The following is a 15,222-nucleotide window of genomic DNA, read 5'->3' on the forward strand; positions in this document are numbered from 1 at the left end:
CGGGGCAGCGATGTTTAGCACCGGTACCATCAGCTTTCACATAATACCGAAGACCACACTGTAAGCATTTTTTGTATGAAGCGCAGTTGCTCACACGATTCATTGATCGAAACTGTTTATGTTTGGTAAAGCATTCTTCATTACGACAAGTTTTGTTACAGTCGGGGCAGATGACAGGTTTAATCCGCCGTTGTTTACAACATGGATCAAGACAAACGCTACAGTGTCCTTCACACTGATGCTGTTGCCAATTCTCATGCCCTTTGTAACAACGTCTGCAAAAGAATGCAAGGCCAACGAATGCCTCAATCGCTTTCACGCCGTAATAATGACCCTCAAGGTGTAAGACAAATAAAGTGTCGTTATCTGTTTTGGGATAATGCGTGTCAAAAAAGGTCATGGGGCGGCAGTCCTCTTTTCGATACATTACAGTTATTTTCCGTTTGAGGACTTTCTCAAATTTATGGACATCGCCCAGACTCACAGGTGTTTGACAATCCAATCCTACACTCTCATGTAAGAGCCGTGCGTGTCTTGTGGCCTGTTTTGTTGTGAGTGTGTCATTTAGCAGATAGGTTAGTGAGAGAGCGAAACACAAATTATTGTCTTTATTACGAGGTATGTGTAGGTGTCGTTTTTTCAACCTCAAAATCTCTCTGTTGGTAGTGTTCAACAGCCTGCGACGCATTCCACCACGCAATGGAGTGACTATTTGTACAATGAGCTCTAAGCCCTCATCAGCCAGAAGCTCTGTATTTGATTGGGCTAAACGTTCAAGCATGTCTGATGCATTATCTCTGATAGAGTTTATATCACTAGTTTGCTGGTAGATGTGAGCTCTATCGTTACCAGCCACTAGCTCTATCTGAATTACATCACCTGTTTGCGCCCTGCCAGCTACCTCTTGCATGACATCATCTATTTTATCTTCAATCTGGAGGTAGAAGGTTGCAAAATCATTAATGTTCTGTTGCGATGGTATATTTAACTGTCGCCTTACCTCTACATTATTGAAATGCGGCCTATTGATTACAATAGAACCGCCGCGTTGGTCAGCTAATACAGAACCGTTGTTAGATTGCTGGGGCGTGTGTTGAAATGCTGGTGTGTTGTCATCAATAACGTCTATTTCGTGATCAATTATAACAGAGCAGTTGTTAGGCTGAAATATCGGCGGAACGTCGTCAGTAGCAACCGGTGATGAATCGACAGTGTTAGCGGTCGACGGGTCAACCAGAGGCTGCGTATTTAGATTTTGGATAATGTTTAGCAACTGGACAGGAATGTCAGGACTGATACGCCCGTTGTTGCCATTGGCTTGGTTGTTTAATTCCGCTATCATGTTTAGCAATTGTGACGGGATTTGTGTCGGACTCTGTCCACCTTCATTCATACTTTGATTGTTCAATTCATCCATGACAGCTTGTAAATGGGTGAGAATAGCAGGACTGTCTGGTCTCTCCCCCTCTGACAAAGCCGTGCTCACATTGTTGAGCAAATCTGTTATTTGACTCGTACACATATTGTTAACGTTTGATAAATCTAGCTCTGGTGTGTCACTTCTTTGGCTTGTCCCGCTAAATGACGGCAAATCTATTTCACCAATGTTTGCTAAGAAATCTGACTCCGTTGACGTAAGGTTTGGATGATCCATTATATTTTCTTTTACAAAACACAACAGAAACAACACGAACCTATTTTGATTCGGCTAAATCTGTAAGAGCATGAATAATCTTAAAACATTCTTGTAACCGTCTTTTGTAGATACAGTTACCACGGCAGTTTACAGGCCCCCTGCTGGTTGAGTGGTGCGTGTTGTAGAAGGGCTGCCCCCTCCTCCTCCTCCTCTTCCTCTCTCTCTCTCTCTGAGCCCCCGTGTCACGACGCTCACCTGCAAGTTAATCCTTTATAATACCGAAAATAGCATGTCGGACTATAGCATACAAAGAGGGAAAAAATATAAAATAACTTTGTTTGTCGCCTCTTGATGATGATGGTTTAAACCCTCGTAAGTAGACAGAGCTTCAACTAGTTCTGAGTCCGTCGCTGATTCCGGCTGAGCGGTGCGGGTTGAGAGTGGATTGGTTTCAACAGTAACACGTGACTCTGATACCGCTGGTCGCGCTGGCTCTGACATTTCGACTGCTCCAATATGGTGGTCGAAGGCAGCTTGTGTCGGCCGAACGCCTTTCCTAGTGGCCGCGGCCACGAGATCTGTTGCATACATAAAATAAAATCAGCAACTAATACCCTCTATATTAACTATCTTAGATGCGCGATTGACTCACCATAGTCTGATTGTGTTAGGTAAACGTCGCTAAAATCGTCGTCAAAAGATGCGTGGACATCGGCAAAAATGATGTTGTCTGCAAATATTATATAAACATTACATTTTGTTTTATAAAATAACCGCAGTGTATTATTATTATTATTATCGCGAGAAAGGTATTAAAATGACTTACCTTTAACCATTCTCGAAACAGCTTTTTGACGCGCTTCGACTCCGTTGCTCAGAGCTATGGCTTGTCTTGTCTTGTCTTCTCCAAAATGATGCTCGTCCACACCAAACTTTAAATTCGGCGGGGATAAGACCACGCCTATGGGCTCACATGTCGCGGGGAATCAGATAACTCTGGCCGTATCAAAGGGTCTACCACATATCCTTGGCCCCAGTAATGCCGACTCCACTATTGTTTGTCAAATTATGCATCAACACCTTGCTTTTTTTTATCTTTCAGATACCTGTGGCAGCATGCTAACGACACTTCAATGATTTTCTCAACAAAAAACCCCCTTGATCCTCTAAAGTAATGTTTGCCAAATTACATGCGTCTCTCGCTTTCAGATAACTTTGGCTGAGCTATTGTTTCTCAAATTATATGCGACTCTCATCCAGACAACTTTTGGCACCTGTAATGCCGCCTCTGTCACAAACACCCCCTCCCTCTCGTGACCCCCCACTCTGACACAAACACCCCCTCCCCTTCGGGTTCTCAACAAAAAAAGGGTCCCTTCAATCTCACACGTACGGGCCGGAAGCAAAGGTAGCTCAGAGGGCTGGTAGCAAAGCTAGCTCACGTGCTGCACCTGTTTTGATTCATAAAAATACATGCCCATACATATCCACATCTTAAAAATGGCGCCAGCAAACCAAAATGGCGACAGTCAAAGATGGCACCGTCACAACTGGCGCCATCTTGATGCCCCCAACCCCGCCACAATTCAAAAGAGGGTGATTTATGATACCATAACAAGTCATAAATAGATCATAAAATTTTATGACCCCTAACTCATTTGCATATGAATAGACATCAAAGCTTGGTACCTTCTTCTATTGTGTGTACTGGTCATTGTAGATATAGTAATCCCTTGTTTATCGCGGATAATTGGTTCCAAAAACCACTCGCGATAAATGAAATCCGCGAAGTACGGTCACCAACAAGAAGTACTGGGCAGGCTAACAAGTTAGCGGAAAGATGATAACACGCGAAAATGGACTTCTAAAGGAATGTAAACGAACACTTGGAGCAATACTACATTGTCCTAAAGGTTATACACGTTTCCTCAATTTAGAGGTTTTATTTTGACTTTTAAATGTTTTTTTTAATTTGAAAAAAAAATCTGCGATGTAGTGAAGCCACGATAAACAAAACACGAAGTAGCGAGGGCTCACTGTATATAGATGGCCTATGCGCGCTGTGAGCCAATCTGAAGCGACGTTGGATGGGCAGCCATTTCGAGACAGGGCTAGTCGATCATTCATAACATTCAATTGTGCACAAGCTTTAAAAATAACTGTAGAATGCTCAACACAACCGATTTCCGTTTTTTTCTTTTTTAATTGGGAGTTAAATATTCCGTCTGATTCATAGCCACGTTACTAAGATTTGTAATAAACCAATTTGTCAAGAATTAAGTTACGAGTCATCCAATTTACTGCCGACTACAGCAAAGCGCACCAGCGCAGTCCTCTTTTCTAAGATGGCCGGTGACCAGTAGCTACACTGACACCGCCGCCTTAAGCCATCAGATCTTTCCTTCATTTTCTTGATTAGGTCAGGGCTGTTAATTGGATAGGAGGAATGAGCAGGAAATACTCCAAGATGGGTAGCAGAAAACGGGTGTTTTGGTGAGCAATTAGAATTTTAACGTGACTAAAAGCTTCAAAAAGTCGATTTAGCATGATTATGGCTCCTTCAAGTCAGAATTTGTGTTTTAAACTGAAGAACTTCATAAAATTAGCTCTCTGTCCAGCTGTCTTTTGTGCATCATATGTTAACACTTAACAATTGTAGAATATAAAAAAAATCACTTACTTTCTAGTAAGAACTGCAGTTTTAGCTTGCAAAGAGGTGATGCGTTTTCATCTGCCTTCTCCCAGTATGTCGATGTTCCATTTGCATAGGACAAACTGATTCTTTGTGTGGGGAAATCCATAAGCATTATTTCAAATACGTAGACACCATCCCTGACATGCCCTGTCTTTTCTAGTGTGCAAGTATTCTGGGTAAAAAAAAAGTGAAACAGTAGAGATCATAACCAGCCATGTTATATAATTTTTTGTATTCTGAATTTAGAGATCTAAAGTCGACCCCCACATACTAGATAGAGGTTTGGCACACGCAGATTCATAAATTCACAGATGAGTAACACAGTATTCAGGAATTACCTCATTTAGAGAAATGTTATGAACTGCCGTATCTGCTGTCAAGTGACACTTCACATGATCTCCATCTGGATCATATGCTAAAAGATGAATATTTGAAAAACAGTTCTGGGGCACCCTGCATAAAGACAAACATAATTCATCCATCCGTCCGTCCCCTGACAACTAATGCCTTAGGAACCATGTCTTTACCTTAGTGATGACACTGTAGTAGTTACGGGACAGTTGTTAAGGGCTTCAGTGTCCGATCGTGTTCTGAGGTCCAAATGTGCATGGGCTGTCCAATTAGTTTTCATGTCATTGTTTGTTGCCCAGCAGCAACCTGTGTTACTGTAAATAAGCATTGTGATTAAACAGCACATTTTCAACATGGTGCTATTGTATTGCGAGACCGATGACGGTCAGAAGTGGCCATTGTCCGTCCGTCCATCCCTCAGTTTTCATCCCTGACCCATGTGGGACGAGCCCGTTCCTCTAACACATCACACGCAGGCGCCGCACATGCAACCACGCAGCCAAATTAAGAAAAATAATAATAAAAACAACACCCACAGTGGTGATCGGTTTTAAAACAATGTCATTGTGGATTATGGGACTAAAGTGTATACGATTTGGCTGTGTGTCCTTGTGTGACAGTAAATACGTTCTCAACTGCGTTTGGCTGACACAGACTGACTGGACGAGACTGATATAGGGAGGGAAATTCAGGAAAGGAGGACGCTGCCCACCTCTGATGACAGTGACTCAAATGAAAGAGAATGACAATCCAAAATGACCAGATATGATTTGAATGTCACCCAGCAATCAAATTAAAAGCCGCCTCAACTTTACTGTTAGCAAACCTGTTACACACAAAGTGAACAAAGTCCAATAAAGGTTGGTCCAAAATTATTTGTGCACAGCAACGCACAGCAGGTTAACATACAAATAGGTAATTGTCATTTTTGTCACGTGCTATGTTGATATAATTATGACAATTGCTTTTACAGCGAATAATTGGACAGGCTATGATATGTACTGTATATACTTTACATTGAATCAGAGGCTTTAAAATTTAATTATTGTACAATTTTCTGTATTAAAGCTGTTATATAGCACGTAATCTTACATAAAATGAATATAAACCTGGTAAGCCCCCATACAAATACAGAAAATATAAAATTGAAGTAGTATATATAGATATAGATATAAAATATAACTGAAATAGGTTTTCATTTAAGACAGGGATTTTCAACCAGTGGTCCGTGGCCCTCCAGTGGTCTGTGACGGCATTGCACGGGGTCCGCGAAATTGGAAATAAAAAATGATTGTAAATTTTTTTCTGATAAAATTGATTTATTTTATTACACTTGATTTATTTTCCAGCTAATTGTGTGACTCATTTTTCCATCCAAATTATGTCAAATGTAGCTGAGATTCCCAAAATTGACATGCAGATGCAAATAAATAGCCTGTATTCCCAAAATTGACACACAGATGCAAATAAATAGCCTGTAATAGATCTATCCGACAGCCATCCATTTTCTGTACCGCTCGTCCACACGGGGATCGCGGGCGTGCTGGAGCCAATCCCAGCAGTCATTGAGCAGTCGGCGGGGGACACCCTGAACCAGTTGCCAGCCAATCACAGGGCACACAAGAGACGAACAACCATCCCCACTCAGACTCACACCTAGGGGCAATTTGGAGTGCTCAATCGGCCTACCAAGCATGTTTTTGGGATGTGGGAGAAAACCCACACAGGAGAATATGCAAACTCCACACAGGGAGGGCCAGAGGTGGAATCGAACCCACAACCTCCAAACTGTGACTGCGGACGTGCTAACTAGTGCGCCACCGAGCCACCCCAGATCTGTTCTTCTTCGGTGCAAAATAATATTACGCCAAAGCAGTGGTCCCCGAGTGGCTTCTTGATTGTAATGGTGGTCCCTTGGACAAAACCAGTTGAAAACCCCTGATTTAAGAAATTACGTGTAATTTATGTCAATGGAAAAAGGGGGAGGGGGCTGACAGGCCATCACAAATGATCACGAATCTGAAAGCCTTGGGTCATGTACCTCAGTGAAATATGGGAAGCATTCAATAAGACGTTTGCCAATACAAGTCTGTCAGACTGACACCACCTGCCCCGGCCTGTGTTGTCCTGGTCTGTTTGCATGACAAGACTGTTGATGACGCTTGCACACTCCTCACATGTAAACGTTGATGGTTGAACACAGTTGTTTTTGCCATTCTGTCTGTGATGGAAGGCCACCTACAGTGACAGCATGAATGTTAGAACTTAAGCCTGTTGCTGTTTGTACACAATTTTTGTCAGGTTCTGTTTGACGAGCCTTAACGAAAACTTGAATATGGACTAGATTTGGTATTGATAAATTGCTCAATTCTTCCATTTATCCATCTTTAGTGCTTATCCTGGTCTGGGTAACATGAACGCTGCACACTATCCTAGCTGACTTGAGGTAAAAAGTACCGTACACACTTGATTTATTATCTCACAGTCACAGGACTGACATATGGAGTCAGCCAACCATTCACGCTCTTGTATGCAGACCTACAGTAGATATAAAATGTCTACACCCCACCACCCCAGCTTAAATGCCCCGTTCTTGTGAAATAAAAAGAGACCAAGATACATTTTTATCTCAAAAACATTTTTATCAACAATGTCGTCAGTTCAATGCAGTTGAAAAAGCATTTCTGCCACATTTTTGGCTGTGTGACGTCAGTTCCAGCGCAACTGCAAAAATCCTGGCTAATTTGGACAGGTTTAATGTGTATTTGAAACCCAATTATGATCGAGTCTCACTGGAAGTGACGCCTTGCAGACAAAAATGCAGTCAGCCTTCAGGGGACACCAACCTGTGAATTTGGACACAGGCCAAAGGATGACGTTGCAACTGTCTCGCTGTCAGGGAGGAGTGCAATTAAGAAACAGACAAAATGTGTATTTTACCTCACAAAGTGTTTTTTGCAGTCCAACAGTATGTTTCAGGCTTGATGCTGATGTCCTAAATAATTGTTTATATAATCTGTGGCTAATGTAGTAATGTATCAGAGTAATTTGTTGAAATATTTTTTTCTCTCAATGATTGTTCTTTATTTTACATTAATGTTGCAGTTGCATAATCAGAGTGATTAATGTAGTAATTAATGAATGTATCAGACTAATTCGTTCAAATAGTTTATTTTTCTCTCAATTATTGTTTTTTATTTATTTTACGAATTACATTAATGTTGTATTTACATTTATTTAAAAAAAAGCAGTGTTAGTGCTAATATTTTTGATTTGGTGTTTTTATAAACAAAAATATACCAGTAAAAATACCGTCAAGGGACTAGATCGATAAGCAGTACATTTAAAAGTAGTAGTTGTGGTAAGATTTTCCCATCTTTGATCCTTAAAGAAATGCCGATTGAAAATAGCGCTGCAGTATTAACGGTTTATTTTCTCCAATGATTGTTTTTAATTTATTTTACATTAATGTTGTAGTTGCATTCTGAGCAGTGTGAGTTCTAATATTTTTGTTTTGGTGTTTTTATAAACAAAAATATACCAGTAAAAATACCGTCAAGGCACTAGATCAATAAGCAGTACATTTAAAAGTAGTACTTGTGATAAAATTTTGACATGAAACATGAAGCTGCATTTAGTTATGTTGTACACAAATGGAATAAGCTGCATGCAAATGGAATAAGTTGCCATCAGAAGTGAAGTGTCATGCGGTCACGTTTATTTTTCCGGATTTCTGTCTTGTCTGTGTCGTAACTTCACTTCCTGTTTTATTTTGGCATCCCTTCCGTTTCAGTTCGTGGTTCCTTCCTCTGTTTTCGGTTGTCTTGTATTCCCTGATCCCGATTGTGTGCACCTGCGTGGTTGGCGCTAATTGTCAGCACCTGCGTCCCAGCCCTTTTGTGTGTATTTAGTCCGTGTCTTCCCCTTGTCTTGTGCCAGTGTGTCTTGCCTCCTCCCGACCACCAGCGATTCCTTGACGTCCGAACTCCCAGTAAGATTCCTCCTTTTTGTCTCGCCACAGAGCGACGCCTTTTGTTAGTGCCTTGTTCCCCATAGCCCTTTTTGTCTCGCCCGAGTGCGACGCCTTTTGTTTGGACTTTTTGCCGAGTGTTTCCCTCGCAAGAGGCGCCTTGAGTTGTATTTTTTGGTCATCGTTTGTTGGAATAAATCAGTGAAAAGAAAGACTCTGCATCCGAGTCCTCCGCCTTGTTCCCTGCCTGACAGTACACACTGGCCAGACATGGACTCGGCAGAGTCGGAGCACCTGTGCGCCGCAGTGCGCTCCCACGCCTCACAGCTCGCCCAGCACCAGAGGGAAGTGGGCAATTTGGGCGAGGAGATCCGAGGGCTCGCAAAGAGCCAAGAAGATTTCAGAGGGGCGGTCGCCGCCCAGGTAGGAAAGCTGGGTCAACAAATGCAGGACGTGCTCTCGCTTTTAAACGCGGGACCAGCAGCGACCTCCAGCACACCCGCTGCTTCCCCGTGACTCCCCTTGCCGTAGCTCCCATGACTGGCGGTGCCAGACTGGCTCCTCCAGAACGCTACTCCGGCGAACCCGGTCTTAGCCGGGCCTTTATTACTGAGTGCGAGATGCATTTTGAGAGGTCCCCGGCGGATTTCCCCACCGAACGCTCCAAGGTGGCCTATATGGTATCGTACCTGACGGGAAGGGCCCGCACGTGGGCCACAGCGGAATGGGCCAGGGATTCCATCTCCTGTCGCTCTCTCCCCGCTTTTGTCGGGGCTCTGCGTACGGTGTTCGACCCAATCTCCGCTGACCGAGAGAAGGCTCGGCAACTCTGTCAGATATCCCAGGGACAAGAGACCGTCGGAGATTACGCCATCCGTTTCCGCACGCTGGCCGCGGAATGCGGTTGGAATGCGACGGCGCTGTATGACATCTTCCTCCGAGGCCTTTCTGGATCCATACAGGATCAGCTAATTCCCCTGGATCTTCCCACCGATCTCGACGCACTCATCGCGCTGGCTATCCGCACCGACAACCGGCTGCAAGAGTGGAGGAAGCACCGCGGAAGCAGAAACGCCCCCGCCTTCGTGCCAGTAGCCGCTCCTTCCGTCCTAGAGGCGACCCGCCCCAGGCCGGACGGGGATCGGCAGAACCAGGAGTCGGAACCGATGCAGTTGGGTAGAGCAAAGTTGACCGAGGAGGAGAAGATACGACGACGCCGGGAAGGTAGATGCTACTACTGCAGTGAGCACGGACACCTCCTCCTCTCCTGCCCGGTAAGGAGGAGCCTGAAGGTAAGCGCCTTCTCTGCTGCTCTGTCCCCGGGGCGAGTTCTCCCCAAGGGCATGATTACACAGCTGGGAAAAGATATAGAACTTGACGTGCTAATAGACTCAGGAGCTGATGAAAGCTTGATAGACTGGGCATTTGCTCGCCGATGGGGAATAAAAACTGACCTGCTGAACACTCCCATGAACGCCAAGGCACTCAATGGACAGTCACTTTTTGAGATAACACACATAACAGAACCTGTCTCGCTGTCTTTTGGGCCCCACCATGAGAAAATACGACTACATGTTGTGACCTCCCCAATGAACCCCCTCATTCTCGGGTATCCATGGCTTCAACGCCACAACCCCGCTATAGACTGGGGATCAGGGGAAATAACGGGATGGGGGTCCTACTGTCACGATTCATGTATCAAATCTAACCCGCACTCTGTGCTTTCTGCTCCAGACTCGCAAACTCCAGACTTGACCGGGGTTCCCACGTGTTACCACCAATGGACCGAGGTATTCAGCAAAGCCAAGGCTACCTCCCTACCCCCCCACCGTCCGTATGATTGCGCCATTGAACTCCTGCCGGGCTCAACCATACCCAAGGGGAGGCTTTATTCCATTTCGGGACCCGAAAAGCAGGCCCTGAACGATTATATAGACTCCTCTCTTCAAGCAGGGCTGATTCGACCGTCATCGTCGCCTGCGGGTGCGGGGTTCTTTTTTGTGGGCAAAAAGGACGGCACCCTACGTCCCTGTATTGACTACAGCCCCCTCAATCAGCTCACAATCAAAAACCGGTATCCTCTTCCCCTGATGTCGACCGTGTTCGACCAATTACAGCAAGCCCGGGTGTTCACGAAGTTAGACCTGCGCAACGCGTACCACCTAGTGCGCATCCGGGAGGGGGACGAATGGAAGACGGGTTTTAACACACATTGAGGACACTTTGAATACTTAGTAATGCCATTTGGCCTCATCAATGCCCCTGCGGTGTTTCAGGCCATGATAAATGATGTTCTGAGGGACTGTTTGGATCGATTTGTGTACGTATACTTGGATGATATTCTGATTTATTCCCCGGATTTGGAGACCCATAGGTCTCACGTCGAGACTGTTCTGCGACGTCTCCTTGACCACCAACTGTACGTTAAGGCCGAGAAAAGCGAATTCCACACAAACACCGTATCCTTTCTCGGTTTCATCATAGCCCCGGGCAAAGTAAAGATGGACCCGGCAAAAGTGAGCGCGGTAACTGATTGGCCTACCCCTGACTCCCGCAAAAAGGTGCAGCAATTCCTGGGCTTTGCCAATTTTTATAGGCGGTTCATCAGGGGCTTCAGTGCTACAGCGGCTCCCTTGCATGCTCTAACGTCCCCTAAGGTTCCATTTTGCTGGTCGGCGGAAGCGGAGGCGGCCTTCCAGGAGCTGAAGAACCGCTTCAGCTCCGCTCCTATCCTCACGCTTCCCGACCCGTCACGACAGTTTGTGGTGGAGGTTGACGCCTCCAATCAAGGGGTAGGGGCCATTCTGTCCCAGAGAGCCAGAAGTGACAACAAGCTCCGTGCGCGTTCTTGTCCAGACGGCTGACGCCAGCCGAACAGAACTACGACGTGGGAGATCGCGAACTGTTGGCAGTAAAACTGGCTTTAGAGGAATGGAGACATTGGTTGGAGGGAGCACAGCAGCCCTTTCTGGTCTGGACAGACCATAAAAACTTGGAATACATTAAGACAGCCAAGAGATTGAATTCTCGCCAAGCCCGCTGGTCGCTCTTTTTCAACCGATTTAACTTTACTCTGTCTTACAGACCGGGATCCAAAAACACCAAGCCTGACGCGCTCTCCCGTGTCTACAGCCCAGGTCCGGAAGTCAAAAAGCCCGAACCCATTCTGCCTCCTCGTTGCGTGGTAAGAGCAGTGACCTGGCCTATCGAAGGCCTGGTGCGGCAGGCCAATGGCAACGAACCACCCACTAGTGGATGCCCTGAGAACCGACTGTTCGTTCCCGATCACTTACGGTCCCAAGTTGTCCATTGGGCTCACACCTCCAGACTCTCCTGTCATCCGGGCATGCGCAGAACCCTGTTTTTCGTCCAGCAGCGATTCTGGTGGCCCTCCATGGGGGCAGACGTCAGGGAATACGTCTCAGCCTGTCCCGTCTGCGCCCGGAATAAGAACTCCCACGGCGCCCGTATGGGTTTGCTACACCCCCTCCCCATTCCATCGCGTCCGTGGGCCGAAATCTCCATGGACTTCGTCACGGGGCTACCAGCCTCAAATGGGCGAACAACCATACTCACTGTTGTAGACAGATTCTCGAAGATGGCTCATTTTATCGCTCTGCCCAAGTTGCCGTCCGCTAAACGAACGGCAACAGTAATGATGGCCCACATATTCAGGATTCATGGTTTCCCAAAGGACATTGTCTCAGATAGGGGTCCCCAATTTATATCCAGTTTTGGAAAGAATTTTGCAGGCTCATAGGGGCAACTGCGAGTCTCACATCGGGCTACCATCCAGAGGCGAACGGGCAAACGGAACGCATCAACCAACAGTTGGAGAAGGGTCTACGCTGCCTTGTGTCCCAAAACCCCTCCTCGTGGAGCAAGAACCTCACCTGGGTGGAGTACGCCCATAATTCCCTGCCCACCACGGCTACAGGTATGTCGCCGTTCAAGTCAAAGTCAAAGTAAAAGTCCCAATGATCATCGTCACACACACATCTGGGTGTGGTGAAATTTGTCCTCTGCATTTAACCCATCCCCATTTGATTTTAATCCATCCCCTGGGGGAGAGGGGAGCAGTGAGCAGCAGCGGTGCCGCGCTCGGGAATCATTTGGTGATCTAACCCCCCAATTCCAACCCTGCGTGTATGGTTACCAGCCCCCGGTCTTCCTTGACAGTGAGCCGGAGGTGACGGTGACTTCGGCCCACGCCTTGGTGCGCCGCTGTCATCGTGTCTGGTCGGCGGCGCGGGCCACGCTGATCCGCCAGGGGGACCGTGTCAAGCGGATGGCTGACCGAAGGAGACGTCCGGCGCCCGTGTACCGGCGGGGTCAACGTGTTTGGCTGTCCGCCAAGGATCTTCCCCACTGGGGGGACTCCAGGAAGCTAGCGCCTCGCTTTGTGGGTCCATTCCCCATCGCCAAGGTCGTGCACCCGGCCGCGGTGCGTCTCCGCTTGCCCAGGTCCCTTGCAGTCCACCCCACCTTTCACGTCGGGAAGGTCAAGCCGGTTGTGGACAGTCCGTTGGTGCCAGATCCTGCGCCGCCCCCGCCTCCGCGGACGGTAGGAGGTGGGACGGCCTACACGGTGAAAGAACTGTTGGACGTGCGCAGAAGGGGCCGGGGCTGGCAGTACCTGGTGGACTGGGAGGGTTATGGGCCTGAGGAGCGGCAATGGGTGCCGCCTAGTTTTATTTTGGACCCGGGGCTGTTTGAGGACTTTTATGCAGCTCACCCTGAGGCTCCTGGGCCGTCTGGGATCCGGCCCTAGGGGGGGTATGTCATGCGGTCACGTTTATTTTTCCGGATTTCTGTCTTGTCTGTGTCGTAACTTCATTTCCTGTTTTATTTTGGCATCCCTTCCGTTTCAGTTCGTGGTTCCTTCCTCTGTTTTCGGTTGTCTTGTATTCCCTGATCCCGATTGTGTGCACCTGCGTGGTTGGCGCTAATTGTCAGCACCTGCGTCCCAGCCCTTTTGTGTGTATTTAGTCCGTGTCTTCCCCTTGTCTTGTGCCAGTGTGTCTTGCCTCGTCCCGACCACCAGCGATTCCTTGACGTCCGAACTCCCAGTAAGATTCCTCCTTTTTGTCTCACCACAGAGCGACGCGTTTTGTTAGTGCCTTGTTCCCCATAGCCCTTTTTGTCTCGCCCGAGTGCGACGCCTTTTGTTTGGACTTTTTGCCGAGTGTTTCCCTCGCAAGAGGCGCCTTGAGTTGTATTTTTTGGTCATCGTTTGTTGGAATAAATCAGTGAAAAGAAAGACTCTGCATCCGAGTCCTCCGCCTTGTTCCCTGCCTGACATGAAGTCAGCTCTGAAAGTAAATGTTTTTCAATCTAGGCTAAAAATTAAAAATTTCCCTCATACATTTGATTGCCTTTTAAACATCTTTTAATATTATTTTTTTATTTTAGAAACCTACTCTTTTTATGTTTTAAAATGTTCTTGTTAATGTATATTAATGTTGTTAATGTATGCCCTTTTAATATTTTTTGTAAGCTGCTACTTATTCTTTACTTCTGAATGTTGTTAACTGTTGTTTGTAAATGCTTGCAGCAGTGGCTGCTTGTGTGAAGCACACTGAATTGCCTTGTGTATGAAATGTGCTTTGTAACTAAAGTTGTCTCGCTTCGCCTCGCCTCGCCTTGCCTAGAATGTTTTTTTTTTTTAAAAAAGCTACCCATTTATGTTAAATGAAATCCATGTAAGATTATTCATTTTTCTAAATTAAAATACAATATAATCATGGCATGTCAAAAAGGTTTAAATAATTCATCCAGGTCTCTTTTTAAACCACATTTGAGCAGGTGTGTCAATGTCTTATTACATATATCCACTGTATGGGATATTAAGGATAGATCAACTTTACATAGGCGTTGTTGAAATCTTAGGGGGGGCAGGAATACTCGGAGAGAACCCAAAAAACACAAGGAGAAATTGCTCACTCAGACTTGCCTGTTTATTGCCCATTGTTGCCTTAAACTCACAAAGCTTAGTTTATTTTAGCAACATAACTGAACTCCTGATTTACCAAAACAGCGCTATTTATCAATTACCACATGTCACACAGCCTGAAATCAGAAGACATGAACCATAACATTAGCATAAAGTGGAGTACATTACCTTAATATTTCCATCAGGGTCCTTGTGTGGCTTAATAAAACTAATGCTATCCCCATGAAAATCTTCAGATAAAGTTAACCCCAGTCCTACCATTAGCATCAGGAGAAGGACACCCACTGCCATGATGCGAAGAATCAGTTCAAAGCTTGCTCAGTCAGTTTAAAAGCTCTGAAGTGGCGTTTCCTTTGGAATCCACCCAACAGGTTGAACCAGATACCAATTGAAATGTTTTTCCATCACACCTAACATGCCATTCTTAATCCCATTTTGGAATTCCAACCTGAACTTTGGTTCAGGTGTGCAGGAAGCAATGGTAGCATGAATTGACCTGGAGTATGAGTCTACTTAGCCAATTTATTGTTTCATTCTCTAGAAAGATGAAGGATGGATGCTGAACCCATGTTAGCACTAGCATGTGAAATACATTTTGAAGTTCAATGTTTCAGACA

General features: G+C 45.8%; 1 protein-coding gene and 1 long non-coding RNA gene across 5 annotated transcripts in view; both read right to left on the reverse strand.

Moving 5' to 3' along the window:
* Positions 1 to 14,960, reverse strand: part of LOC125967222 (uncharacterized) — a 49,980-nt gene extending 35,020 nt beyond the window's left edge. Inside the window, exons 1-5 of one of the 3 annotated variants that reach the window (XM_068650485.1) lie at positions 14,864 to 14,960; positions 6,724 to 6,920; positions 4,859 to 4,996; positions 4,670 to 4,784; positions 4,317 to 4,503 (exon numbers count right to left, since the gene is read on the reverse strand). In XM_068650485.1, the coding sequence (XP_068506586.1) occupies positions 4,317 to 4,503; positions 4,670 to 4,784; positions 4,859 to 4,996; positions 6,724 to 6,920; positions 14,864 to 14,896 (670 nt within the window). In that variant the 5' untranslated portion in view covers positions 14,897 to 14,960. Of the gene's footprint in view, positions 1 to 4,316; positions 4,504 to 4,669; positions 4,785 to 4,858; positions 4,997 to 6,723; positions 6,921 to 14,773 lie in introns of all 3 variants that reach the window. The other 2 variants (XM_068650484.1, XM_068650486.1) reach the window with 2 other exon arrangements.
* LOC125967219 (uncharacterized) lies at positions 427 to 4,310 on the reverse strand. 2 transcript variants are annotated; one of them, XR_011086745.1, is made up of 4 exons: positions 2,463 to 4,310; positions 2,289 to 2,366; positions 1,970 to 2,214; positions 427 to 1,891 (listed from the first exon to the last, which is right to left on the reverse strand). It is a non-coding gene; the product is annotated as an uncharacterized lncRNA (long non-coding RNA). The 2 variants fall into 2 exon arrangements; XR_011086744.1 differs by having other exon boundaries at positions 427 to 2,214.
* Positions 14,961 to 15,222: the final 262 nt, after the last annotated feature.

The sequence above is a fragment of the Syngnathus scovelli genome, chromosome 4 (assembly GCF_024217435.2).
Source record: "Syngnathus scovelli strain Florida chromosome 4, RoL_Ssco_1.2, whole genome shotgun sequence".
In the NCBI taxonomy this organism is placed as follows: Eukaryota; Metazoa; Chordata; class Actinopteri; order Syngnathiformes; family Syngnathidae; genus Syngnathus; species Syngnathus scovelli.